Source organism: Hippopotamus amphibius, chromosome 7 (assembly GCF_030028045.1).
Source record: "Hippopotamus amphibius kiboko isolate mHipAmp2 chromosome 7, mHipAmp2.hap2, whole genome shotgun sequence".
In the NCBI taxonomy this organism is placed as follows: Eukaryota; Metazoa; Chordata; class Mammalia; order Artiodactyla; family Hippopotamidae; genus Hippopotamus; species Hippopotamus amphibius.
The window spans coordinates 122275239-122303236 of record NC_080192.1 but is presented as its reverse complement, the minus strand read 5'-3'; the positions used below and the strand labels follow the sequence as shown (position 1 = coordinate 122303236).

The window sequence follows — 27998 nt, the reverse complement described above, 5'->3', positions numbered from 1 at the left end:
CATTGGGCATTGTCTGGAGATGTTTTTGGCTGTCCCTATTGGGGGTGGCGGTGGAATACTCCTGGCACCTGGTGGGTAGAGGTCAAAGATGCTGCTAAACATCCTACAATGCACAGACTGGACCCCTGCAGCAAAGAATTATCCAGCTGAAGTATCAATCGTACCAAATTTGAGAAACCCTGTTCCATATGAATCAGTTACAAATCTTTAATAGGCCTTCAAAACACTTTAACTTATTTATACATGACATTTCTTCTCTGTAATTGCTGTTGAACAGTAAGTGGTGACACCTTCATATTCTTAATGAAATACTGTTGCATCAGCACCAGGGCAAAAATGAAATGTAAAATGACAAGTCCTTCAGAACAAGGTTCATGAAAAGCCAACATGAGTGGTTCAAAGCACAAGCTGACAGCACTCTTTGGTGTTCAAAACCACCAAATGTCGTCAGGCAAGAACACAGATATTTAACAGAGCAGTATTCAAAGAAATTAGGGCCACATTGTTTATTAGAGCAGGAAAAAGAATCATTAGATCCTAAGTCATGGGACAGTTCATCCTGGGACATCTCCCTCTGGGACTTGGGGAGCTCATTTCTCTCTCTTCCTTTCTTCTGTTTCAAAACCCAGGAAGGAGATCTGAGGGTATTGGACGCAGGTAGATTAGATAAACTCCTGCTGCCAACCTGATGATTATATGCCTTTGATTGATGCTATTCTCCTTTCTCTTCCCCTTACCAATTACATATACTCTACCTGTACTTGCAACCATGTCCTCCTTCTCTCTTCATTCCTGTTACAACTGGTACCCACGCCCTCATCTTCAGTTATCTCTTCCTCCTTCTGAATCTCTAACGTCTTCCTCGCTACTAGATCATCCCCATCCGCATCCAGGTATGTTCCAGCAACTCTCATCTTATAAAAATACCCCCTAATCCCCACATCCTCTGCCAATTACTCTTCACTCTAATCCTAGACAAACTCCTTAAACTCATATTCTACACATGCTGTCTTTGTTTCTTTACCTCCCATTAACTCTTCAACTTACACAACCTGGCTTCTGCCAACAGTTCCACTAAAGCTGCTCTTGTGAAGGTTACCAGTGACCACCTTGTAGCAAAAAATTTAAAGCTGATAGTTTTCCATCCTTCTCCTATTTGACCTCTCAGTAGCATTCAACACAGTTGATTGTTTTAACTTCCATAAGCATGTTCTTTTCCTGGCCTCATGGCACAAAATGCTTTAAGTTTTCCGTCTGCCCCTCTGACAACTCCTCCTTACCTCTTTAAGATGCTTTACTGCTTTACCTCCTCTCTCCAACCTCTAGATGTTGGAATGCCCGAGGCTTAAGGGCTCTCTTGTCCTTTCTCCTTATACTTTATTCCTAAGGAATCTGAACCATTCATATGGCTTTAAATGCTATTCACATGGGGTTAACGCCCAATTTTAAATTCCATCTCAGGTCTTCTCTTGGAGCTATTCAATACATATTTGTATAAATAACAACTTCTTGAGACATGCGCACAAATATTTCACAAGCTTCTTAACCTTAAGGTGTCTTAAGCATTGGATTTCTTCCAAAATACCTGCTCTCTCCATCCTATCAATCTTGCCCAACTCGGTAAATATAACCATGATCCAGCCAGTTTTCAAGTCTTCCTTTCCCTCACATCTTTCACTAAATTAATCTCCAAGTTTCGGCTCTTGGCTTAAATATTATCTCTTCAAAGAGATCTTTCCTTACCACTCACCTAGAATAATCCCTCTTGTCATTCTCTAGTTTACCATCTGGTTTGGATTTTCATTCATAGCTCTTATAACAATTTGTAATGATATATCAATTTGTCTGTCTACTTGTTTGATGTTGGTTTCCCTCAGTAAACTGTACACTCCACTGGACAGGGATCTGATCTGTTTCATTCATCATTGGATACCCTGGTCCTGGCATAATGTCTGGAAGGTAGAGGTATGTGCTCAGCTGATATTTGGTGAGACAATAAAGGACTCGGGATTTGGATACTGAACTTAAAATAGACTTTTTTTCCCCCCTGAAAAAGTAAGGATCAAGTTCTTTTGCTGTTAGAATCATACTTGTAATTAGTTTAAAAGATAACATTTAAACATCACCCGGGGGGGGGGGGGGAGGGAGAGAAAGAGAAGAAAACAAGATATTTAATAAATGCCTGTTGATTGATGGATAGATTAACCAATTCAACGTTTACTTAATTTCTTTGAATTCCAATTTATCTAGTTATATCATAGAAATAATACTATTAACTCTCTTTTCCAGAATTATTTTAGAGGGCAAAGTTATATTATTGCTATATATTCTCCTTTGAAGAAAGACATTAAACACATACAAAACCCCATTTGAGATGGTGTGGAGATTACACGTGCTATCAATTTCTTTAGCCTGAGAACTGCACTGCACTAATGTCTGAACTCTTGTGGTTTGTGAGCCAACAAAGGTCATCAGTCTAAATCGTTATGCGCCCTATTTGACAGTGTTTTTGTGAAGTGGCTAGAATTATATCATTGTCTACGCAGCCTCAGAGCCCTCCTCTTGGCTGCCCTGTGGGAAGTGTCTTATGAAGCTGTGGACCGCACAGCACAGTACCTCCCCCGCTTCCCTGGCTGATGGCTTCTGACCAAGGTACTGAAGGGTAACAGAGGTGAACGAAGTGGTGAAGGAAGCAATTTCAACTTCACAGGGAGGAGTAGGGGTAGTATTTCTAGACCCTGACAGGGGCATAGATGCCTCTGCAAAAGGGAAACCTTATGTTTTTTAATTGGATGTTAAGTCTAAGGTTGTCACAGACTCTTGGGAGGGTGTGAAAATTTCTGTATCTGAAATTTTTGTGACTCTAAAAAGCTGGTAGTGAGAATCAGGGAATGATGTTTCCTCTCCTTTTGCATTAGGCAACTTCACCTATTTTAAGATATAAAAAATGACATCAGATGCTGAAACCTCAAGGAGTACTGATTTTCCTGTGTTGTCTTCTGAAATCCCCTGGGACAATCGGTCTCTGTGTTTGAGCATGGTTCTTAAATGTTGATTGAACACAGGCCCCTTTGAGACCCTCTTCCCAGACAGAAGCTCATGGGCACAAAAACAAAATTCTGCATATGATGTCAAGGGTTTTACAAAATTCTGATTCATATGTTAAAACTTTAACTCTCAATGTAATTCTTATGTTAAAGCTTTAACTCAATGTAACTGTATGTGGAGATGGCCTATAAAGAGGTAATTAAGTTTAAATGAGATTTCAGGCATGGGGGCCTAATCCAATAGGGCAGTGCCCTTATAAGACAAAGAAGAGACACCAGAACTCTCACGCTCCACCATGTGAGGACAAAGCAAGCAGGCTGCAAGCTAGGAAGAGAGTCTCACCAGGAACTGAACTGGCAGCACCTTGATCTTGGACTTCTTTAGCTTCTAGAACTATGAGAAATTTCTGTTGTTTAAGCCACCTAGTCTGTGATATCTTGTCATAGCAGTACAAGCAAATGAATACAAGTCTTTACCCTAGAAACTGTTCTTCCCCTCAAAGTAGCTGTGTTTATGGTCATTGATCCATGAAGGAGTGGGGCTGGGGGAGGGCGGCTCCCTAATGAGCAAGCTTTCTGTGTGTGCGAGAACTGCCCTGTGGGCTGTACGGGAGCTTGGGCGCATGGGGACAAGATCAGCTGGGAGCACCATGCCTGGCTCTCTGTCTGTCCTGGTCTTCGTGAATCCACACTACAGAGCTAAGTATGAAGGCCATGCAGAAGGGTGATGTGCTCTTATACTGGAAGTGGACCTTTTCTATAGGTTTTCCTTCATTTCACTGGGCAGGTTGTCCATCTGAGCCCCGAGGCCTCCTTGAATTTCTTTCCAACATTTAATAAGAGGCAGGTATCCTCCTGAATACGATAATCCCATTTTGTAAAGTAGAGAAATCTTTTCCCTGGAGTTGAGATTGGAGCCACCTGAGCTGAAAACAAACTGCTGGGAATGTGGGAAGCATTTGCTCCTTAACAATCCACTGGCCCCACCATTGTTCCTCTTGAAAAAGATGCTGCTGTCTGATGGAAGTGGAATTTGAGAACAATGAGAGCTGCACTTCGTAGACTATTTGGTCCCAAACCTGGGAGAGCAGGGGCAGAGTCTCAAAGCCTATAGCGGTGTTGAAGGAATGAGTTTAGACTAGGGGAGTGGAGCATGTGCAGCTCTTTTCTGGAAGAACTTAAAAAGGGAAGACAAAGTTTGAGTGATGAAAGGTAACCAAGAAAATATGTGGGTCTCCACGTGACAAGAGTAAATGACTGGACAAGGTTCAGGATCCAAGCATCAGAACCAGAGAGCCAGCTGTTTGTGCCAAGATGAATTTTGAGTTCCAAGGCTTGACCTTTTCAATTTTGCCATCACTACACACCTTTACTCATCTCAAAGGCACCTGGAACTGTTCCTGATGCCCAGCATCCACCAACCAGGGATTTTAGCTTCTTACTAAAACCTCCACTATCATTTTAGACCCCTGAATACAAAGATGTTGACAATGGGAGATGCTTAGGTTGGAATAATTTTTGCAAAATCAAATTCCCTTGAAATCGGACTGGTGAGCAGAAATTCCATGACTGACATCATCAGTGCTCATTCATTTCTCCTTATCTAAGTGGCAAAAGAGCTGCTTCATAACAGAAAACTCATACTTTCTTAAGCAGATGCATCAGTTCAAAGTCAGCCTCTGATACATGCACTTTTTACGTCTCAGGGACCCCATCCAGTATGAGTCTGGGTTCTGTGGAAGCTCTACTGTGATGGTGTATTTTCCTTTCTCTCATTAACTCACCGTTTAAACTTGGGCAAATTATGTTATCTTTTTGGTCCTGGGCTTCACCTTTATAAAGCGAGGTTGTTAACCTGATAAACAAAAAGTTCCCTTGAAAAGTGGAAAAGCATGCCTCTGTCTCTCCTGTACCACAAACTGTTTCTCGATTAGAACTACAGAGTTTCTCTGAATAGACAAAAAAAAGCTCCATCAGAAGACTTGAATGAGCAAGATGATGAAATCAGGTGTTTAGAGGCCAATCCTTGCAGCTGCACTGACTAGTAAATAACCCTCCCGTTGTTGCTGGTTTCTCTCTTTAGAATCATGAACAACAACAAAGAAAGAATACCAGCTCAACTTATACAGTCACTTGTTATGCATATGACTCATATCTAAGTGCTGGAAATGATCTTGGAAATTATCCACAGGAAATTATCCTGAGAAGTCCATAGTGATGAGTACCTGTGAGTTACTTGAATCTGACAGGGAGGAATAAGCTGTCACTAGTTATAGCCAACAAATCCAAAGCAACAGAGAAAGGAAGTGGGAGAGAATGAAACTAGATACTGTAGTGTGTGGAACCTGAAAATGTATCTGCCTCTAAACATGAGTAGGTACATATCTTTTGTATCGATATCCCAGTGTACATTCTATTTTCCCGTAATCTTTCCAGAACCTACAAAGTAAAGTGTTGAGAGGGCATTGGCACCAAGTCCCATACTCTTTGGGAATCATTAGTGGACATCTATTTTGTTGATTATGAGAACTTTTCTGTGAAAGAAAAATACAGAAATCTGAGGAAATTGCAAAAGTTGGCGGTAATCTATATAATTTAAGCATAAGTGGAAATAAACAAGAATTTATTAGCCTAACCAGCCTTGACAAATGCTGTAGAAATCTCTAAACTTTCTTGCTTAGGCAAGAATCGTCTTGCAATTTGAACCTACTTTTTGAGTGGAAATAGGCCAGAAGCCATGGTAGATGTCTTGTGATTCTTCCTGTCTGATCCACAACTGGGAACTCTCTGAAGAGTCCTCCTTAGCATCTGTGATCTCAGCAGGCAGCCTGGTAGGCCTGAGGTAGGGGCTTGCAAAGGCTAATGTCTGCAGGGCTAAGAAGAGCTGGAATGAGTGAAGTGGATTAGGGATAAAAAGAATCCTCTCAGTAGCACTGACATATATATGCTACCAAATGTAAAGTGGATGACTAGTGGGAAGCTGATGCAGAGCACAGGGAGATCAACTCGATGCTTTGTGACGACCTAGACGAGTGGGATAGGGAGGGTGGAAGGGAGGCTCAAGAGGGAAGGGATATGGAGATATATGTATACATATAGCTGATTCACTTTGTTGTACAGCAGAAACTAACACAACGTTGTAAAGCAATTGTACTCCAATAAAGATGTGAAAAAAACATTAAAAAATCATTATGAACCCATGCATTTATATATATTTAATGTAAAAAAAAAAAAGAAAATGAGAATTCTCTCTGCCAGGGACAAGTGATATTTCACTTTCCTCTTAAATGTGCTAAAAACAAAAAGGCCCATGGGGGATGATAAATGATCGTGACGCTTGGCCTCAGTTTGGGAAGACATTAGAGGGTAGTGGGGACTTTGGAGAACTGGGAGGCAGTTGCTACTCAGCTCCAACCAGATGTTGCCTTGTGTGAATGGAGCCCTAAAACGTGGAGATCTGATTTTTCACAAGAATCTATAAAACTGAATTTTTTTAAAAGTGAAACTCTGGATTTGTACATTTTTGCAACTAATTTAAAATTTTTGCAACTTTGTGAGAGCCAATCCTGTGTGTGCCCAACAAAAAAAATACATCTATGAGTTAGATCTCTGTTCAAGAGGCCATCATTTTATAACCTGCCGGTGCCGAGTGAGGAAGAACTTGTTAACATACATCATCTTCACTTTGGAGAAAAAAATGAACACTTGTATGTCTTTAAGTAAGCTTTCTCAGATAAAGGGAAAAATGCAAAAGAGAAGGGTATTTGAGAACAATATTTATAATGTGTATACAGCCACCATACTTTCATATTTAATTGCTGTAGCTTCAGAGCTAGTGTTCTTGGGTTATTACAGAAAGCATGACTTTGTGTTAGGACCCGCAAGCACATCTATGTGAGATATTGCTGATGTCAAGCATGGCATCTGTTCGGTCATCTTGGTGTGAATATGGGTCTCAATTTAAAAAAAACAGAACTTCATCGGAAAGACTCAGGTTGTTCCATATTATAATAAAGATATAGAGATTTGGATACATCTAGATGACATAAGGAATTTTTTAGTCTTTATAAAACAGATGTTTGGCACTTTGTAGACAACACACTATCAAATTAAAACTCCTTATCCAAAATCAAAATTAGATTTTAGGAAAGAAACTATAATACTTGAAAAACAATAACATTTTTACAAAGCTTGGACTCCCTTCACATTACTTTAGATGCATGAAGGTAATATATTTTGGGTCTTGAGCATTCTTCAAATTTTCAGTGAGATACTGCTTCAGATATTCTAGTATTTTTCCCTAGTCATCGATGTTTTTATGGTGGGTTTTTGCCTTTATCTCCCAAACGAAGTATCTCTACATTATTATGGAGTGTTAAGTTAATGAGAGATTTAAACATCTTCTTTTGTATTTTTCTGTTTTTAAAATGCCATAAATAATTTGTGTTGCATTTAGTAGTGAGGAAGTATCTTTTTACGCAAGTTCCTGGTGAATAACTTCAGGTTTTCTGTGATTAATATTAAAGGGTGTCTAAGATAAATAAAGAAATACATGTCCAGTTTCCTGGACTAGAAATTAGAAGCAAGTGTTGAAAAGAAGTCACTGAAGGTGAGATATTGTGGCAAGATAAAGATTGGCAAGGGTATAAAACTGTGTGAACATGCAGACTTGTGAAATCCCCACAAATTACCACAGAAGCTGATGAGGTTCTCATTCTAATTTTAGCACCCAGCTCGGTTTCACTTACTATTTCAACTCTTCAACGTCTTTCTTGTGACAAGTAGATCCATCAGCCAAAGTTTTGGTGGAAGTGCTTTTGTGTAATATCTACTCTCAAGAATTGTTTTTGAGGATATTAGCAACCTGACATTTATTTCCATTCTGCGGAAGAATGAATGCAATGTCAAGACTGGGATCCCATTCACAACTCATGGGTACACATGAGATATTGCTGGCATTTCTATACGTACCTACTGAACTTTCCTGATCTCTTTGGGGGCATGTATGTGTCTTTGTATACCCTTAAGTACATATCTTATGTACTTGATAAATATTTCTTTAAAAAATAGATTGTAACTGACAATAAAAATATAATTAAATAGGTTGGGTTGTATGTCTAGAGACAGCTAGGTCTGTCCTCCCAAAATAATGAATATTAGAGTAGGTAGCTGATTACGGGATCTTCATTTAAAAAATCTGAGGAACTAAGGCGCAGTTGATAGAAACAGAATTTAAACTAGTTCTCATTTCATAACTCAAATTTCCAGCCTATGCTGCCTTTCCCCCTTTTTTCTTTCTCTTTTTTCTTCCTTCCTTTTTCTCTCCCTCCTCCCCTCCTTCCCTCCCTCCCTTCTTTCTTTCCTTCCTTTCTTTCTCCTTCTCTCTCTCTTGCAAAATCTGTATATACAGGTAAGATATATGTGACTTATGGGTTTGAGAGACATGAAATATGTAGGAATCATTTTATCCTGTAGGTAGAAGGCTCTTTTTGGTCACTTGCCAGGAAAATAATAAAAGTAGCTAACACTTATTGAGAATATACTATATGCCAGTTAAAAAGCACTTTAACTGTATTAACCCATTTAATTCTCATAACAACCCTCCAACAGAGATACTGCTATTATCCTACCATATAGATAAAGATACTGTCTCTACACAGTAAGATTAAATAACGTGCCCAAGTGCCCACAGCTAGAAAGCACAAGAGATGAATTTGATCCCAATTGTCTGGCTCTAGAATCCAGGCTCTTAACCATTAAGCTATACCCAGAACTCATTAAATTAGTAAGTTGTGTGAAGGCTACACAGACCCACAGGAGAAGGCTACATTGGATTATGTCACATGGACCATCACAGAGGCTTTTAGTTCTGATCCTTAGAACATGGTAGTCTCTCTCCCTCTCTCCATGTTTGTTGAGTGAGTAAATCAGCAGATAGGTACTTTAATTCCAGTATTAAGACTTCACCATCATGTTGGCATTCCTACTTTTCCATACCTATCTGCTTTTGTCAGTGTAATTTTCTCTGCAAACAGTGTTATTTTCTCTGCTCAGTGCAACCTCACGCATGCTTCAAGGCACAGTTTAATTCTGTGAGTCAGAACTTCTTTTTACTTCTGTCATGACTCTTTCATAATGCCCTGTATCATAGTTTCTGTTCATGTGTGTCCCCTCTTTAGATCCTAAGATCTCTGAGATCACAATCTGTACCTGATATATGCTTGTACCTCTGCCATGATGTTAATCACACTGTCTGGCACAAAAATAAGTATTTATTAAGTAGACAAGAAAATGATTGGAAGAAGTATTTGGTATATTTTTTATTATCTCTAACATAAATCTATAGCACTACAAATCTGGAAGCATATCTTGAAATCCCATTATGGGGATGTTAATGTAAAAGAAATTCATTCAATAGTCAAAAGAAAAAGTTTGAGACAAGAAGAAGATTAGAGAAGAAAATTGGAGAAGAAACAAATTTGAAGTTTGAAGACTATGTTGGAAGAATAAGATGGCAGAGAAAGATAACCATATAAAGACATCAGACATACTTCTGTGTTGGGGGCTAGAAAGACAAAAGACAGGGTCTAGTTCTTAAAAAACTACTGGGGAGACAAAAGTATTCAGTAACATAAATCATAGAAAGCCTAAAGGAAGTCAGTACGTTGAGTGCCAAAGTCTGCCTGAAAGAGCTGGGAGGGAGGAGGACAATTCGACTAGGCATTTGAGAAGTGAGTATGTGATTGCCTTGCAGACATATTGGGGGGGAGGAGAGACATTCTAATAAAAGAAACAATATGTGCAAAGCATTTGCACAGTTTGTTCAGGCTGCTATAACAACAGTATCATAGACTGGGTGGCTTAAATAACGAACCACCCTCATGAGTTAATTACCTCTCAGAGACCCCATCTCTAAATACCATCACGTTGGAGATTAGGGTTTCAACATATGAATTCGGGATGGACTCAGACATTCAGTCCCTATCACATGGGTGCTATGAAAAAGTTCATTTTACAACAATATAACATGTTGAGGGGTAAAGCGGAGGTGAGGAAAGAACAGTGAGGGTATGGGTGGACAGAATGAGGGCCATTCATGAAAGGCTTTGTACGCCAAGCAAGGACTTCAGATTGAGTCGATAGGAAATGGTGGAAGAATTTTGGATAGGGGGGTTATGTGATCGACCTGATAATTCGGAAAGATTGATTTGGCACTAATAGAGAGGAGAAATAAACAGGAGGTAAGAGTCAGTCTAGAAGCCTGACAAGTAAGCACTGCAGTGGACCAGGAGAAAGGTAATGACAGCTTGAACCCAGGAGTGGCAGTGAAGAGAAGTGGAGGTATACGAGAAACTGTCCGGAGGTAGATGGTCAGACTTGGATGTGGAGGGATGATAAAAGAAGGTGCTAGGAAATCTAGGGTGAGTCCCAAGTTTCTGGCATGGAATACTGGGAGAAAGTTTAAGCCATAAATCAAGGAAGGAAATATAGGTGATACGGCAGTTTAGGAAAGTGAAGAGGGCATATTTTTAATTAATTAAAAATTAATTGATATAATTCACATACCCTTAGAAGCTACCTTTTTAAAGTATATAGTTCAGTGATTTTGAGTATATTCACAAGGTTGTACAACTACCAAAACCCAATTCCAGAACATTTTAATCACCCCCAAAAGAAACCTTGAGCTCTGCAATCACTCCCTTTTCCTCCTTTCTCTTAGCCCCTGGCAACTGCTAGTTTACTTTCTGTCTCTACCTATTGGATTTACCTATTCTGAACATTTCATATAAATGGAATTTACAATATGTGGCCTTTTGTGTCTGATTTCTTTTCTTAGCATAACATTTAGAAAGTTTATCCTTATTATTGCATATATCAGTACTGCATATACCATTTCTTTTTATGGCTAAATAATATTCCATTGTAAAGATACACCTTATTTTGTTTTCCCGTTCATTAGTTCATGGACATTTGGGTTGTTTCCACTTTTGAGCTATTATGAATATCACTGCTATGAATATTTGTGTACAAGATTTTGGGGGACATAAGTTTTCAATTCTCTTGGGTTTATACCTAAGAGTGAGTTTGCTTGACCATATGGTAACTCTATGTTTAAGTTTTTGAGGAACTGCCAAACTGTTTCCCAAAGTGGCTGTCTCATTTTACATTTCCACTAACAATGTATGACGGCAAGATATGAAAACTTACCCAAAAGTTAAGTAAAACTTGTTCAAAGTCACTCATGAGTAAGGAGCAGAGCCAGGATGTGATCTCAAGTGTGCCTCTCTCCAGAGCCCACTCTGTCCTCTACAGTACACCACATAGCTGGAGTCACTGACGCAGAGGTGGTGGTTGAATTTGTGGTTCTGGATGAGTTTACGTGGAGAGTTTGAGGCAAAGCCGAAAGGCATAGAGACATACAAACCCCCAGCAGTAGAAGAGTCTGCACATCAGACTGGGAATGTGTGACCAGAGGCACAGGAGGAAAATCAGGGAAGAGAAGATGCCAGGAAAACCATCCGAGGGGAGAATTTTAGGGAAGGTGTGGTCAAGAGGTAACACATAGCTGTTGAGCCTTGATGTAACTTCTGACAGAATGCAATGACCTCTGTCAGGGTATTTTTGGAGAGGTGTGGGGTGGGGACTGCAGGGAGAATTGATTTTGATTGTCTGAGGAGGGGATGAAATCAAGCCAGCAAATTCTACTTGGCTCTGAAGTTTGGGGATATAGGAGAGATGGCCAATGGAGAGCTTGTGTTCTTTGTTTTTGTTTGAGGCCAGGAAAGAAACCTCATGTTTACTTAAACTGCTAACAATTTAGTTCCAATTCATCAGTTCCTCCCTTGTTTTATAACTGTGCCAACAAAATCCTTATTCCTATTTCTTGACTTTGTGAAAAGCTATCTTCCTCTCCCTCTATCTTTCTTTCTCCTCCTTTGTCTCTCTGAATCTTAAAAATACCCATCAGTTTCGAGTTTTTAGGAGTTACACAATTTCTGAAGAGTAATTTGGCATATAGGGAGCCAGTGCTGTCAACCTCTGAACTTCTTAAGAATTCCAAAAGTTCTTTTTAGTATTTTTAACAGTTTCCCACCGACCTTGTCCTCCACGTGTAAATCTACTAGTAATCCATTTATAATATTGTTCTAGTGGGGAAATATATTCTTAATTCTGAATAATGACTTTTCAAATATAGGTTGGAACATTTCATAATTCTAGGACTTCCTTTTTTTGTTGTTGCATTTAATGACCTTAAAACCTTTTCAAATTTTTGTTTGTTTGTTTGTTTGTTTTTTGAGGGTTTTTTTTGTTTTGTTTTGATGAGGAAGTCAGAGTAATGTTATTTCTCTCATGTTAGGGATGATGAAAGTGAACTTTAGAGAAATTAAGTGGGACCAAAGATACTACTGAAATTTACCGGTTACTTCGGTTTTCTCTTGTGTTGGTATGTACTGTGGTCTCTTTTCAGGAGTAAGGTGAAATTAGTTAATGTCTTAAATGGGAGGAAGAGAGCTATCACCACCTCTTGAGATTTGTTTTTCTTTTAGAGAAAGGAAGAAACGTTTGCTGTAGGAGAAAAATATGAAATAAAAGAGAATGACAGAGTCATTAAGCGGCACTTTCTAATTATGGGCTTCAAGCTGTGTAAATGTAATTGGAATATAGAAATAACTATAAAAGCATTTTGAGGGGGTTACTATGTTTTACTTTTATTGGTTCCAATGAAAAGTGTAGCTCCAAATCCTTGATTTAGAAATAATTTCAAACTGAGACTACTATCTCGGGAAGGAATGCTATAAACATATTAGTTTCTGAATAAGAGCAAAATGCTTTCACTTAGATGATAACTTTGTATAGTTTCATTTGAAAAGGAGAAATTAATATTATATCTGCAAGTAGGTCTGTATCTATGTATACAAAAATTAGCATCAAAATGGTATAAGAAATCTATACTAATGACACTAAGTTTTTAAAACTTAGTGTCATTAGTAAAATTTAATAAAATAAATAACAACAGTGATAACAATAATGCCTTGTATAGCCCCTGTCTTTTTGTGGTGCATTCATTTACTTATGCTTTTTTTTTTTTTTTTTAATCCCAAAACAATTCAGAACTCAACACAATCATTTTACTCTCACCAGCTCTTATTCTAAATATTGTCTTTTGTGTGTTCTTATTCTTTTTTTATGTGATGGTAAGTTTTGATAGCAGTTGGTATTATCTATCCCATGCCCAATTCTAAAATTATGCTCAGATATTTCCAGCCACTTTGCTGTCTGACACCAGTGCATTTAGCTGGTATTTTCTGTTTTAGTTTCGTGACCCGTAAAACTTAATACTCTCAGGTATCTCCTCTTTGAGGAAGCCTTCCTAGATCTCTTTAGTTGAATTTGGTCCAATTCCTGTGCTCCTACAACGTCCTGGACATGTGTCTGACACTGGACTTAACAGGCTCATTGTTTTATAATAACCGTTCATAATGTGTCTCCCAAACAGGGCTTTGGGTCCTTGTGAACAGCTCTTTACATCTTCAGCCCATAGCACAGTGCTGAACATCTAATAGGTATTCAATAATCTTTGGCTTTTTTGCTCAAACAAATGCCTTTCCCTGAGAGCATGGAGATACTTTTGAAGGCAATCTTTCATTATGTTAGTACTTCTTGCTGCATTCCTGTGTAGCAACTTAGAACTCAGGTTTTAAAATCCTTTCTCTGTATCTTCAGAGACATGCAGCTTCCACCTCCAGCTCCAAGTGGTGGTCGGTGAGAGATTTCCATCCTCCAGGCTGTGTCTTCTATTCACGTTCTCTTGCTTCATAGAGGTTTTCTGTGTAGTGTTTTCATTCCCTTGGAGCCTCCTTTGTGTAGATTCTGTCCCGTGACATTGTCATCTGGTCCCAGTGGGAGCATCCCGGAGTTTTACTTAACCCATGCCAGTTACTGAAAATGTCCTCTTGCTCATGGTAGACACAAAGGCATGAGGATGTTAGTGCTGGTACCAAGTACTAAATGGAAGTCAATAACCAGCTCAGGGCTCATCTCACAAGCCTTCCTTGCATATTGGTTTTTTTTTTTTTTTTTTTTAGTAATAATTAAATAGCAAAGTTTAGCTACATTTTATTTATTGATGGATTTCTGGGGTGGGGCCTGGCCTTCCAGAGTTCATTGGGTAAAGCGGTCAGCACACTGACTGGATAGGAGCACTCAAAAAGATGACTTCCTCTTCCTTCTTCTGCATCATCATCATCATCAAACTCACTCTGAAGTAAATGAATTATCAAAGGGTAAGGGACTATGACTTTATTTCAAGGCATTTGGAACCAGGTCCTTCCAAAGTATTAGTGCCACAAACAGGATTGTTATGAATATAGTATTGGCATCTTCAGGAGAAAAAAATATTGATCTTTAAAAAAAAAGCCTATTTTCCCAAAGTTTAAAATGTTAACTTCTGAGCTAAGCATTTCCTAGTCATGGGCTTTATTTGGGGGATATTATTTACAATTTGAACACTGGCGTTGCCATAGTAGTCATAACCCTTCTGTGTGGTTGAATGTGTCCATCTGGAAACCATCTGATTGCAAATGCCTAATATGTGTATATGTCGGTTCTCTTCCATGTTCAGCTACAGCCAGATGCTAGGAAAACACCTCCTTGGCTGGACTAGAGAATTCCATTGTATTTATTACTAGAACTCCTTCAAGACTTTAATTTCTCATTCAACTCCTGTCAGGTGGCTGTAAATATGTTAGTTTGGTTTCCAATACAAATATGTTTTCTTGGTTAAATACTGTTAACCAAGAAAAAATAAAATGCAGTTTAACCTTGTTACTTAATTGTTACCAAAAAATGCAATGAGGTCTTGTGAGATGAGCTCTGAGCTGGTTATTGACTTCTGTTCAGTGTTTGGTACCAGTGAGTCCCTGAATTGTCAAGCTTGCAGTAATAATGATGGTTATTCATTTTCAGACAATAGGGCCAATGATAGAATGCTTAGAAGCTAAGCAAAGGGAATAGTAAACATTTCTTCTAGACAATGCCTAGGAATTGATCTAATAGGCAAGCCTTAACAACAGCTAACATTTGTCTGGGTAGTAGAAAAAAATATAAATTTTTGGAGTCAAGCTTTGCAACTTAATTAGTAATATGATATGGGCAAATAATTTAACCTCTCTAGGCCTCAATTTCCTCCTCTATGAAATGGTGAGAATAAAACTTAGCTTTCAGGGTGTTATAAGATTTAAGCATAATATAGGTAATTTTCCCAACATTATGTCTATCACATTATATGACACCAACAAGTAGTATTTGTAGAAGTTATTACTATTTTGTTTTCTATATCCAGGACAACATTGATTATTAATACTCCATTAATTTAGTAAAAGCTCTTTGTAGGAAAAAAATAAACAACTAAAAACTTAAAACACAGAAAAACCTCATTGTAACATTAAGTAAACCCATCTAAGGCAAGAATGAAAAAATTACTTTTAGATTTGAGAAATTCAGTATTATCCATGAGCATTCCTTCCTGTAAGTCTTTTTTTTTTTAAATTTATTTACTTATTGGCTGCGTTGGGTATTTGTTGCTGCACACAGTCTTTTTCTAGTTGCGGAGAGCCGGGGCTACTCTTCATTGTGGTGTGCAGGCTACTCGTGGTGACTTCTCTTGTTGTAGAGCACAGGCTCTAGGTGCATGGGCTTCAGTAGTTGTGGCACATGGGCTCAATAGTTGTGGCTCACAGGCTCTAGAATGCAGGCTCAATAGTTGTGGCACATGGGCTTAGTTGCTCCATGGCATGTGGTATCTTCCTGGGGCAGGGATCGAACCCATGTCCCCTGCATTGGCAGGCAGATTCTTAACCACTGCACCACCTAGGAAGTCCATTGTAAGTCTTTTTTAAAAAATAAATTTATTTTATTATTTATATATTTATTGATTTTTGCCTGCATTAGGTCTTCATTGCTGTGCATGGACTTTCTCTAGTTGTGGCGAGTGGGGGTTATTCTTCATGGTGGTGCTCATGCTTCTCATTGTGGTGGCTTCTCTTGTTGCAGAGCCCGGACCCTAGAGGGCATGGGTTTCAGTAGTTGTGGCAAACGGGCTCAGTAGTTGTGGTGCATGGGCTTAGTTGCTCTGCAGCATGTGGGATCTTCCCAGATCAGGGTATTGAACCCATGTCCCCTGCATTGGCAGATGGAGTCTTAACCACTGTGCCACCAGGGAAGTTCCCCTCCTGTCAGTCTTACATAAACTGTGGGGATGTTGCTCCACTATCCAGAAACGTGGGATTCTTCCTCCTATGGGTCATCATTATGACCCATTTAAAATGTTTTAACTTTGCTGTAAGCACTGGGCTCATTTTCTTTCTCTTTTTAAAAAAATTTTATTTTATTATTGTTTTTAATACATTTTTATTGGAGTATAACTGCTTTATAATATTGTGTTAATTTCTGCTGTACAACAAAGTGAATCAGCTATATGTATACATATATCCCCATATCCCTTCCCTCTTGAGCCTCCCTCCCACCCTCCCTATCCCACCCTCCCTATCCTGCCCCTCTAGGTTGTTACAAAGCGCCGAGCTGATCTCCCTGTGCTATGCACGGGCTCATTTTCTAAGTTCATACTCTCCCAGTGGGTTTGTGATATAATCAACTTTGACAGTGCTGGGAATGAGACTGTGATGGAGCACTCTAGAAAAAGTAACTGATTGGAGGAAATAAAATAGAAAGATAAATTCAAAGAACTGAAAGTTGACGTTGAAAAAAAGAGAAGGAAAATTAAAACAAGACCATTGCAGAAATAACCAAAGAATGCCAAATATGCAGAGTGAACAACAGTAATGTATCTTGTGGTTTATGACATCTTTAAAAGGGACAGACAATGAGGGCACGGGAGATTGTGCATGGTAGGGCAGAGATACAGAAATCTTGGCTGGGAGGGTAGAGAACATGGGAATAGTGGCTGAGATTCAAGTTGCCAGAATGAAATATCCTGGAGAAGGCAAAGGGCGAGGCTTCCTAGGTGGTGCAGTGGTTGAGAATCCGCCTGCCAATGCAGGGGACACAGGTTTGATCCCTGCTCCAGGAAGATCCCACATGCCATGGAGCAACAAAGCCCATGCGCCACAGCAATTGAGCCTGTGCTTTAGAGCCTGTGAGCCACAACTATTGAGCCCATGTGCTGCAACTACTGAAGCCCACGTGCCTAGAGCCCGTGCTCCACAACAAAAGAAGCCACGGCAATGAGGAGCCCGTGCACCACAATGAAGAGTAGCCCCCACTCACAGCAACTAAAAAGAAAGCCCGTGCACAGCAGAAAAAAAAAAAAAAACAGTCAAAGGACGGGAATTAAATTACTTCTTTATTATAATGTCCCTTCCAATAGTATCTGTGTGCCTCTTTCCCATTTCAAGCAAAGCTAGGTGAGACTGGAGCAGGGACTCATGCCCTCATATGGAAACCACCTAGAAAATGCCAACCATGCTTTAGCTCTGAGGTTCGTAACTTATGGAAACTTATGTGACTAGAATATAATAGCAGAAACTCAGAACTGCCTGCTCCATACAGAAGAAACTTGCCATATAACTTGTTCCAGAAAAGTTACCTTCAGTAATTTCAGAAACATGACACAGTGAGTGATGTCACCCAAGGAACAAGGAACTCTACACTTCCTCTCAAAACAAACTCCAGAAGAAGAGAAACATCAGCCTTCTACTCTGGATGGAAATAATCCCAATACTTCTGGTTTCTTTCTTCTGCTCTTCACAACATCTTTTGTTTATTTTCTCCTCTGGATAAACCTCAGATCTGTGTCCATCAGTCCTTCCAGCAGATGACCTTGTCTCCTTCTTTTTAGAGTAAATAGAAGTCACTACACAGGAACTTCCTTGATTTCCTGCTATTAAAAGGACAAATATTCCTGTATCTATATCCATTTTTTTCCTCTTTAATGCTGTTACATTGAAGGAGGTGAGCCTCTGCTTTAACCAAGGTAAATCCCTCCACCTGTGCGTGGTCCGTCACTCCTGTCCTCCCAGAGATCTTGTTATATAAATTCTCTTTCTTTTGACCCTTAAATTTCCCTCTTCACTGATTCTTAGCCCTTAAACATGATAAGGTAACTCAGGAGTGTAACAGATATTCAGAAACTAACTTAACAATCCCCTTAAGGTGTCTCAGATATCTCTAACTCAACACATCCAAAAGTGAATTCATCATCTGCTATCCTCTCCATGAGTTTCCTTCTCCTTCTCCCATTCTTCAATTTCTCAGTCTCAGGAAAACAGCTCCATAACTCAACCAAATGTCTAGCTGGAAATCTGGAAATTACCCCTGATTCCTCCTTTCTGCTCATTCGCCATAGCCAATAGATCAGCAAATCTTTTTGGATGTACCTTCAAAATCTATTCTGTGACCAACCACTTCTCTCCATCTCCATTGCCACACATTGGTTTAGATAACAATTATCTCTGGCAAGAATGGTTATAATTGACTGTCAACTGGTTTCCCCATCATCAGTGTAGGTCTTTACTAAGCTCTCCTCTGTCCTGGAGGAGAGGTCTTTAAAAAATCCAAATATGATCATGCCATTCTACTACTCACCCTTAAAACAATGAGTTCTCATTGCCCTTCATATAAAGTCCATACTCTGTAATATAGCTTACAATACTATTCATGAGCTATTCTTACTGACTTTTTAGTCTCATCTCTTGCCCCATTCAATACTTCAGTCATTCTAAATGTCTTTTAACTTTTCTTAATTGCCATTTTCCCACCCACACTTGGCTTAGATAAAACTCCTCTGGCTCCTAGACTATATTAGTACCCTTCCCCTTCATAGGATACTTTATTGTAATTACTTATTCTATTCTTTGCTGGAGTAAAAGAGCAAGAATTGCATTGTCTTGTTCACCAATTTATCCTTCTCTTTGCTTGTCTCCAAACTCCTCTACCAGCCACTCAGTACCTTGCTTGGTATCTGGTGTCTAATAGATCCTAAGTCAGTATTTGTCAAACAAATTAACTATCTTTCATGGTTTTGTCATTTACCTTACTGAGCTCAATAAACTTAATTCTCCTGTGGAGTCTCAGAGAATATAATCACAGCACTTTTAAAAATCTCATGTCCTGTGGTGAGAAAGGAAGATTAAACTTGAGAGTTGCCAGAATAACAAATGCTATGACACCTTAGTTGTTAATCCTTAAAGCATAAAGGTTTGTAATAATTACCACTCATTTTAACAAAGGATTTTGGCATTTGGAGAAACCCCATGTCTCCAATATGAAGGTCATATGAGTGTAAGAACATACATATGGTTATTTTTATATAAAGACAATATCTGCCATTAGGAGGGAATAGTCCTCAAGACTTTTTGTTTGTTTTTTCTTACAATGCATATAGTGCTATAGACAAGACTATTTTTGGAAATTCTAATATGGCCAATATAATTTCAAAACTATTTCTTGAATAGATATTTCACCTTATAAATTCTGCAATCCTAGAGCCAGGAGCAACCCTTTGCTGTTATTTTGGCGTGTTTCCTAGACACTGTCTGGGAATTTAGTCTACAGCATCTCTGACAGTCATTACCTTACTTTGGCTTGAGCACTTTCAGGAATGGGATTCCATTGCTGATGAGGCCACCTGCCCCCCTACTGGATGCCCTAGTGTCACAGTATTTTTTCTCCTATTTCCTTCTCCCTTCTCTAACCTAACATCTCTCTTCCTGTCACTTCTAAACATTGATCTTCTACTTCACCTTAAGTCCTCAACTTAAAAGCCTTTCAATACTGGAAGGGAAGAGGAAGTGTGGACAAAGGGAGACATCTTCCTGAGTATCCATGTTTTGCAGGATAGACGGTTGGGTACATTTTATGTTACCTCACTAACTCCTTAAACAATCTAGTAAAGTAAGTTATAGCGTTAATGGCGTTTTGCTCCGAATGGTAATGGCATTTTACTCAAAGCAGTAAAACTCTCCCCATTTGTCTATCTAATGTTGAAATCCAATTTTTAAAAACTCTAAATGTTCTGAGACAAGGGCCTGGGATGCTAACTAATATCTGTTCATGTATAGTTGCATGGAATTGGCTCCTTTCACTATTTCTAACATTGAGAACATAGTTCTTATTGTCCTAGGCAACCTCACAAGAATTTTTTTGTCTTCACCAGTCACATTAATGGAAGTCTTTTTGCTGCATGAAGACATCATGGCTTTCGGAAATCGCACCCAATAGAACTCTGTTGCCCTTTTGAAGTGAGACCTTTTCTCTTAGAAATAATTCAAGCTCTGGGGAAATTTTGGCTTATTGTGTCCTTTTCAGATCTGTGAGAAAATGTTTATGCTGAAAAACAATAATTTTCACTGCAGCCAGAGAGTACCTATCAACACGAAAGCAAGTCCTAAGCCATCAGGAGACTAAACAACCTGGACTAAAATAACATTGACATTCTTAATGAGACAGTCAGAAGTGAATTAGAGTCAGAGTTTGATGATCACCACAGCAAATTGTCTTAGAGATTTACTAACATTCCAAAGTCAGTGTTTGGACATTCTTAATGAGTAATCCACCCATAGAAGTATATTTGGACTAAAATAGTATTTTACACTATGTGTATAAATTTTGGTTTTGTCACACTTGTAGTTTTTAATAGGCTGAATTTTTTAAAAAATGATTTGATCCTAAAAATGTCACGACACCAAATAACTATGTTCTCTTTTTAATTAATTTTGTGAGTGACATTTAGACAAAAATCTCAAAGACCACTTATAATTGAAGGGTTTTAGAAGTGCTTTAACACAAATGTGGATTATTTGGGGATTCTATTATTTAACTCTGGGGATTTCTTTCTGTTCTTTTATCAGGTTCTCTAAAGTACTTATTATTCGAGTTGGGTAAACCAGTTCAGCAGAGTGTGTCCCCAATGCATTTACCAATGATGATAACTGCCCTAAAAATTCTTTCAGACATGAATATCTATCTGTGTGAGACCAATAGGTAAGTATTTCTTTAAACTATGTAAAAAAGTCGCCAAAATAATTATGCCAGAAAAACTAAAAGAAACATACCATGGTATTAGCAAGAGTTTTTTGGATGATAAAATTATGGGTAAATTTTTTCTTTCCTTTTTCATTACTACTATTTTACTACTAGTAAAACTCTCCCCATTTGTCTATCTAATGTTGAATGTATAGTGCCTTTGCAATAAAGAGGCTTTACTTTTGAAAAAGCGGTTGTGGACACAATAATATTCACACATATGAAATGAGATCTCAGGTATATATGCAGGTGGACAGAGTGCTAAACAGGGACACAGACATATCTACTGACTGAAGAAACAGATTGTAACTGGAGAGCCAGCCCACCTGGCTCTCAAATACTGGCTTCTTTGCAGATCACAAATTTAACTCCAAACATGGTGACAGGTCTTTGGTGGAGGTTATTTCTAACCCCTTGTGGAAAGTCGATAGCTTCCCCAAACAGGTTAGCTGAATAATTTTGGTTTTGACCTGAGAATTAGTTTAGTTAATCTAGGCTGTTTGGTTCTAAGTAATACATTTACTATTCGGTGAAAAGAGTTAACAAGATAAAAAATGCCTGTTTATACAGCAAGGCAATCAAACTTGTCAGTTGTCCAGTGTTGACTTTTCATGGGATTGACAGAAGTTACATTAAGGAAATCAGAGAAATGTTGCCCCAAAATGTCCTGGAAGAAGTACCAGTTTCTTATGAATAGAGTATAGACAGATCCTATTACCTCTAGAAAGCTGGCAGAAAGTCTAGAAAACTTCTGTCCCAGTGATGTTTACTAAAAGCTAGTTTAAATAAGTAAAACAAGCTAAAAACAATCTCTTAAAATTTTATAGTATCCACTTATACAAATATACACATATTCAAAGACAAACTTTTTACCATTTTTATTTTATTCTTTCTTTATCCATTCATCTATTCATTCATTAATTTAGCAAATTCTTTTTTGGGTATCTTCTATATGAGAGGCAAAAATCTTAGGAGTTGGGAAGTACACCAGAGAACTAACACAAATATTCCTACATTCATGGGGCTTACGTTTATAGTGCTAGAAAGATTAAAAAGCAAATAAACAAGTAAAATGTATAGTATGTTAGATGGGGATACATGTTATGAGGAAAAATAAATCTAGACAGAGAAGTAGGGCATGCCACCTGGGAGGTGGGCATGGAGGGAGAGTGTTGCTGTTTTAAATTATGGTGGTCAGGAAAGACCTTACTGATAAGGTAACTTGGTTAAGAGATGTAAGAGTTGGTTCTAGATAACTTTAATATTCCCTTTTCATAAATCCTTTGAGTATCAGAAGTGAGACAGCATTGATCCAGTGATTCTGTTATTTTTATGACATCTGAAATTATCCTTCTTTTGATGCTCTAAGAGTAGTACCTTTACTACTACAAGAATATGTTTCCACTAGATTTGTATAGCTGGTGAACAGACTCGTTCACATGTCACTCTTCAGTGGTAACACTAAACTAATACAGCCACACACATGAACCTCAGGTGTTTTATTTTATTTTTTCCTATTCATTCATGTGTTCACCTTCTGAAGCTGACTTTGAGCCCACTGAAGGCAGGGATGAGACAATGATTTGTTCATCTTGGCAGCCTCAATGCCTTGCCTAGTGCCTAGCAATTTGTCAGGTGCTCCATGAATACCAGTTTGAGAGTAAAATAGACATTGACTTTAGACAGTTCAAGAGATGAATTCCCAATGGCCACGTTTACCTATGCAGCTGTCCAAAGTAGATAACTGTCTTACGTCATGATGACCTCTCGATTTCTCTAAGCCTTATATGGAGCTGGCATCAAGGATTTGCTCTGTAAAATAAAATGATGGTGTGTTTCCAACAGGGATACTTTCGGTATAAGCATCTTTGAGAGGTTGTTTCTAATCCCACTTTTCCCATGACAGTGCTATAAAATGGGACAGCTGTCATGCCCACATTTTTCTTTTACCTCCATGATGGATAATCTGGTTTACATCCTCTTTCTGAGATGGTGTGGAGTGCTGTTTTCCACACTAGTTTAGGGGGCAAAATTATGACATCTTAAGATATCCCCACTTGGGAGAGCAATAAAAGGGAAAACAAAAACTTTATTTTACAATGGAGTCCTGATTCGAGGCCTTAATACTTGTATGGTTTTGGACCAGTTGTTAAATCTCTGTGAATTCCATGACCTTGTCTGTAAACTGAAAACAATAATAACTACCTTACAGTATTGTTATGAAGATCAAGTTGGATAATACATGCAAAGCATTTGGTATAGTGGCTGGTACACAATGTGGATGTTCAGTAGGTTATTGTTAATATTTGACTACTATTAATAATACTGTTATTATTAGAGAAGTTAGGCAAATAAGATTTTTTTTTTACCAGTTGTTGAACATTTACATGATCACTGAGGATAACACTCATCAATATATTTGCACTTTAAAGTTTATCTCCCTCTATATACTTGTATTAATATTAAACCAAGAAACATTTATAATAATGTACTCTTGAATGTCTTTAATCACTTAAGAATATGAAGAAAGTGTAAGATGTTGTATGTATCTAAACATTTTTTCAGCTGCAAAATGGGATGGTATTTAATAGGCAACATTTCCGTGGTCTCAGAGCATCATACGTGCTAAGGAACAGTTTAGAAGGCACTCTGCCATTGTGATGATTCATGCAGTCTCTGTCACTTTGATACTTTTCTTGCAGAAATAGAGTCAATGAAAGTCATTATCTTTTCAGGTAGGAAAGTCATGCTTTAACGGATGGCAGAACTCTAGTCTGATATTTTTTTCTTCTTGTTTTTTTAGAGTCTTGAGACTCTAGGACAGAGACCACCACTAGGCACAAACATCACCAGTTTGCATGATTATGGAGATGGTCTGCATGATGTTAAAAATGCCCCTAGTTTTTTGACAACGGCTAAATAACCATGGGGTCAAGTGGACTTGGGAAAGCGGCCACATTAGATGAACTGCTGAGCACTTGCATTGAGATGTTTGGTATGAGCCTTTTCTCCCTTTTGTACATCTTGCTACTCTGACTTCCTCCTGTTCAGATGTAAGGGTTGCTATGGGACAGCAATCAACCTCCATACCTTGGTATTTAAGGCCTTTTTGATTGACCCCAATCTGTCTCCCCAGTATCACTGCCCTCTACATTTCCTTCCCTGTACTGCCCACAGTTAATACCCCAGCCATACTGTTCACTTAACGTTTCTGGAACATTCCCTGCATCTTTCTATCTCCATGCCTTTATCATAATCCTTCACTGAAATTCTGCTTCAGGGCTCATCTCAGATGTCATTTCAAATGTTCATAGCATCATTCCTAATCAAGCCTGTCAGGAATGCTGATTGCTTCCTCCACTCTCCCACAGCCCTTTATGACTTTCTTATGGTACACGGCATACGCTGCTGTGATCATTTCTTGATCTTTTGGCGTAGACAAGTGTGAGTAGCCCAGTCTCCTGTATTCTATGTTTGTGTATATGTCTTGTATCTCCTACTAGGTTAAAGACTTCACAGCTATATGCCTTTTATGTTGTTTATCTACCTCAGCATTTTGGATTATTCCTTGCACAAACAGAGTCACCAAGGAGTTGTTTGTTGAATTGGTTGTTATAAGAAGAGTTAAACCAGACAGAGAGGGGTTGCCAGATAAAATACAGGATGACCAGTTAAATTTGAATTGCAGATGAGCCACATTTTTAGTATACGTATGTCTTAGTGCATGGGACATATGTACACTAAAAAATTATTTGTGGTTTACCTTAATTCAAATTTAACTAAGTGTCTTGTATTTTCATTTGTGAAATTTGGCAACCCTACACCAGAGGAAGGGTGAGACCTACCCACTTAATTTGCAAGGAAATACCAGCAGAAGTAGGAGGAAAGTGATAAAATTGGGTCTACAAGAAATTTTTGACACTGATGTTTCTCTACCGATATTAGGAAAAGAGAAAAGTAGTATGTACTGTTGTCTCCTCACCTCTCATTTTATTTTTTAACAGATGACGATGGAGAGCTGAATGACAGTTATTTGCCAAGAATAGTTCTCCTTATGCACCGGTGGTATTTATCTTCCACTGAACTGGCAGAAAAACTTCTCTGCATATATCTTTTTAACTACTGTGTAATTTTTACAATCATAAATCAAGTTCTGTATTTAGATAGAATGTCTAACCAAAGCCAGTAAATTAAGATGAATAAACAGTCTTCAGTCAGTGATCCAGCTGTTTTGTGAATATATATAGATGTCTAGACAAAACATCTGGATGAGGGACCACATAGTTGACTATCCATCTGGATGTTCTGGCTCTACTTGAAAATAATCACTAGATATAAAATGAAGCAGGAACTGTAGGCTGAATGTTTCTAACTTGTCTTAAACATTTCTGCTATTAGGATAATGAAAGGATGTTTAACACTGATTCAAGAGCTAACTTATTCCTTTTAAGATGGCAGAATGGTGGACCTAGAGGATATAATTTAGAGATATGGAAATGCCAGCCAAGATAATATGATCTGGCTCAGGTATAAACACCATTTAAATTTTCACATCTTCCCTTGCTGGCAAGACACAAGGAACATTCTAGCAGGTTTATTATAATTTGTTGATTGATATTATTTTAGATTTTCTCCTGATGTAAAAGGGAAAAAAAAAAAGTTAGAAACCCCATTCTGCAATAAGGGCTTTTAACAGTCCACCACTTTTGTACATGGTACAGTCCTAAAAGGTGGTTAAAAGCCAAATGACTGAAAATGTCTACAAAATAGTCACACATTTTTAAGGAGGTTTTATTCTCTGAGATCTAATATTTATTATATAATCACTAATGTTGGTTCCTACAGTCTCTGCCTGCTGCAAGCCCAGGGGTCCTGCAGATGAGTGAGAAGCCTTGCAGGGCAGGGGGAGCCTGAAAGGGAGAGGGTCCATTGAGTGTTATTAGGGCCAGCGGGGCTTCCATCAAGCTTCCTCCACTTTCTACTTCTTCCTTCCATCATCCCCCCATCCTCAGGGCAGAGGGGATGTTAGAGAGGATAAGGGGACGTTCACTCTGAACAGAGGTCCCTAGAAGTGAGCAAGATCCTAGTAGCCAGTGGTCCGAGGATTCCACGGGTCCCACTATTGAAGGATAGTACATAGAGAAGGATGGAGAGAACTGACTCAGTCTGGCCCCATCCCTCCTCAGAATCCAAACACTGTCCAAAAATGTGCCCACAGCAGCATTCTCATCATTAGTACGTCTGCTGCTATGTGAAATACAAATGGAAAGGGATATTTAGGCACAGTAAAGTTTTATATCTGGAAGTATAGATTGTATGAAAGTTGAAACTGCCTGTGAATTAACATTTCTTTAGATTTTCCTCCCTTAGGATTCCTTGCTTACTGCATATCCATGGTGCCTGGCATATAGCAGGAGCTCAATAAACATCAGTTAAAAAGACTATGACTAAATAGACTCGAGACTAAAACACAACACAACGTGTTTATTAATATACCTAAAAATGACATTTTCAAATGTTAAATAAATTGCTTGTATAAGGCATTAATCCTATATACAAAATCTTTTTGGCTAAAATGGTGCTTCCATGTACTACTGATTTTAAATTATCTATAGTTGGTAGTATATTTGTAATTACAGTTGATAGTCATCACTTGGTAAGTGCTCAGGAAGGTAAAACTAATTTCATAAGTTGCTTCTCTCCCAGAACAAAAAATATACATCCCAGAGTAATAATACATTGTGTCAATTATTTAGTACTGATGTCATCAGAATCCACTTTTCTCCCCATTTGAATGTCCACATAACCTGAATATCCCAAGTATGGCCCTCTTATTAGGAATTTTCTAAACTGATCAAACAGCTGCAGGTCCATGCAAAGGAAACAATGTGCAAGGATTTTTTTCTTTAACTAGTGTACGTATCGAAATGCCAGTGGAGAAAGCTGTGATGAATTTCGATTAAAGATCTGCTACTTCATGAGGTAAATACTTACGAATTTAATTGTCCTGTAGTTTCTGGTTCTGGAATGGTTGACAGTTTCGTTCTCCCCAAACAACAGACCTAGTCTGACTCATGTCTCCTTTTCACTGATTTTGATAAAATTGCCGCTCCTCTGTTCCTGGGGGTAGAATTTATCTTTCTTTTGGACTATAGATCAAGCAGTGGTCAATGTGATTAGGGAATGAAAGCAACTCGTAGAAAGAGCACATTCATTTTTTCTACTCCTTCACCATACACATTCCCAAGCACTTGACATGAGTTGGGAGAAAGGTTTCTTCTCAGCTGTGGTTCCAGAGAGAGAGAAAGAAAGGCTCAGGGTGGGAGTGGTGGACTTGGGTCCTTGATTGAAGGAGGGAGGAATCAGATTGTGATGAGATTGTGATCAGTGTGATGGGTGGGGGATGGTTGACTACTAATTTGGGGTGCGATGTTGATGCATTGTTAAATGTAATCTGTAAAATGACGCAATAGTTTCCATAGAGGTCTAGCTTGAAATCTTCCAGTTGTCAAAAATTCCTGATGCATTTCAGGTACTGGATTCTAAAGTTTCCCGCAGAGTTTAATTTGGACCTCGGTTTGATCCGTATGACGGAGGAATTCCGAGAAGTAGCTAGTCAGCTAGGATATGAGAAACATGTCAGCCTCATCGACATATCCAGCATGTAAGTATGGCGCAAGCTTCTTCCAAACATGTTTGGGGGAGGGAGTAGTGATGGCCCCACTTGACCTGCATCCATACTGTCTCGGAATCAAGCTGTGCTTCTTTGAGGAAAGCTTTGCTGCAATGAGCACAGTCCCATCAGACATAGTTTCTCTGTCCAAGCTTCAGTTTCTTTATTTGTAGAGCGGGGATGGTATCTTTCGCATGGGGTTATTGTGAGCCTCCAATGAGTATATGAGATAATAT

General features: G+C 38.6%; 1 protein-coding gene across 3 annotated transcripts in view; it reads left to right on the top strand.

The window, feature by feature from the left end:
- RASGRP3 (RAS guanyl releasing protein 3) overlaps positions 1-27998 on the top strand; it is a 122513-nt gene that overhangs the window by 53519 nt on the left and 40996 nt on the right. For 2 of the 3 annotated variants that reach the window (XM_057742959.1, XM_057742960.1), the window contains exon 2: positions 27622-27753. In XM_057742959.1, the coding sequence (XP_057598942.1) occupies positions 27677-27753 (77 nt within the window). In that variant the 5' untranslated portion in view covers positions 27622-27676. Of the gene's footprint in view, positions 1-20914; positions 21048-23892; positions 24085-25093; positions 25197-27008; positions 27072-27621; positions 27754-27998 lie in introns of all 3 variants that reach the window. The other variant, XM_057742958.1, reaches the window with a different exon arrangement.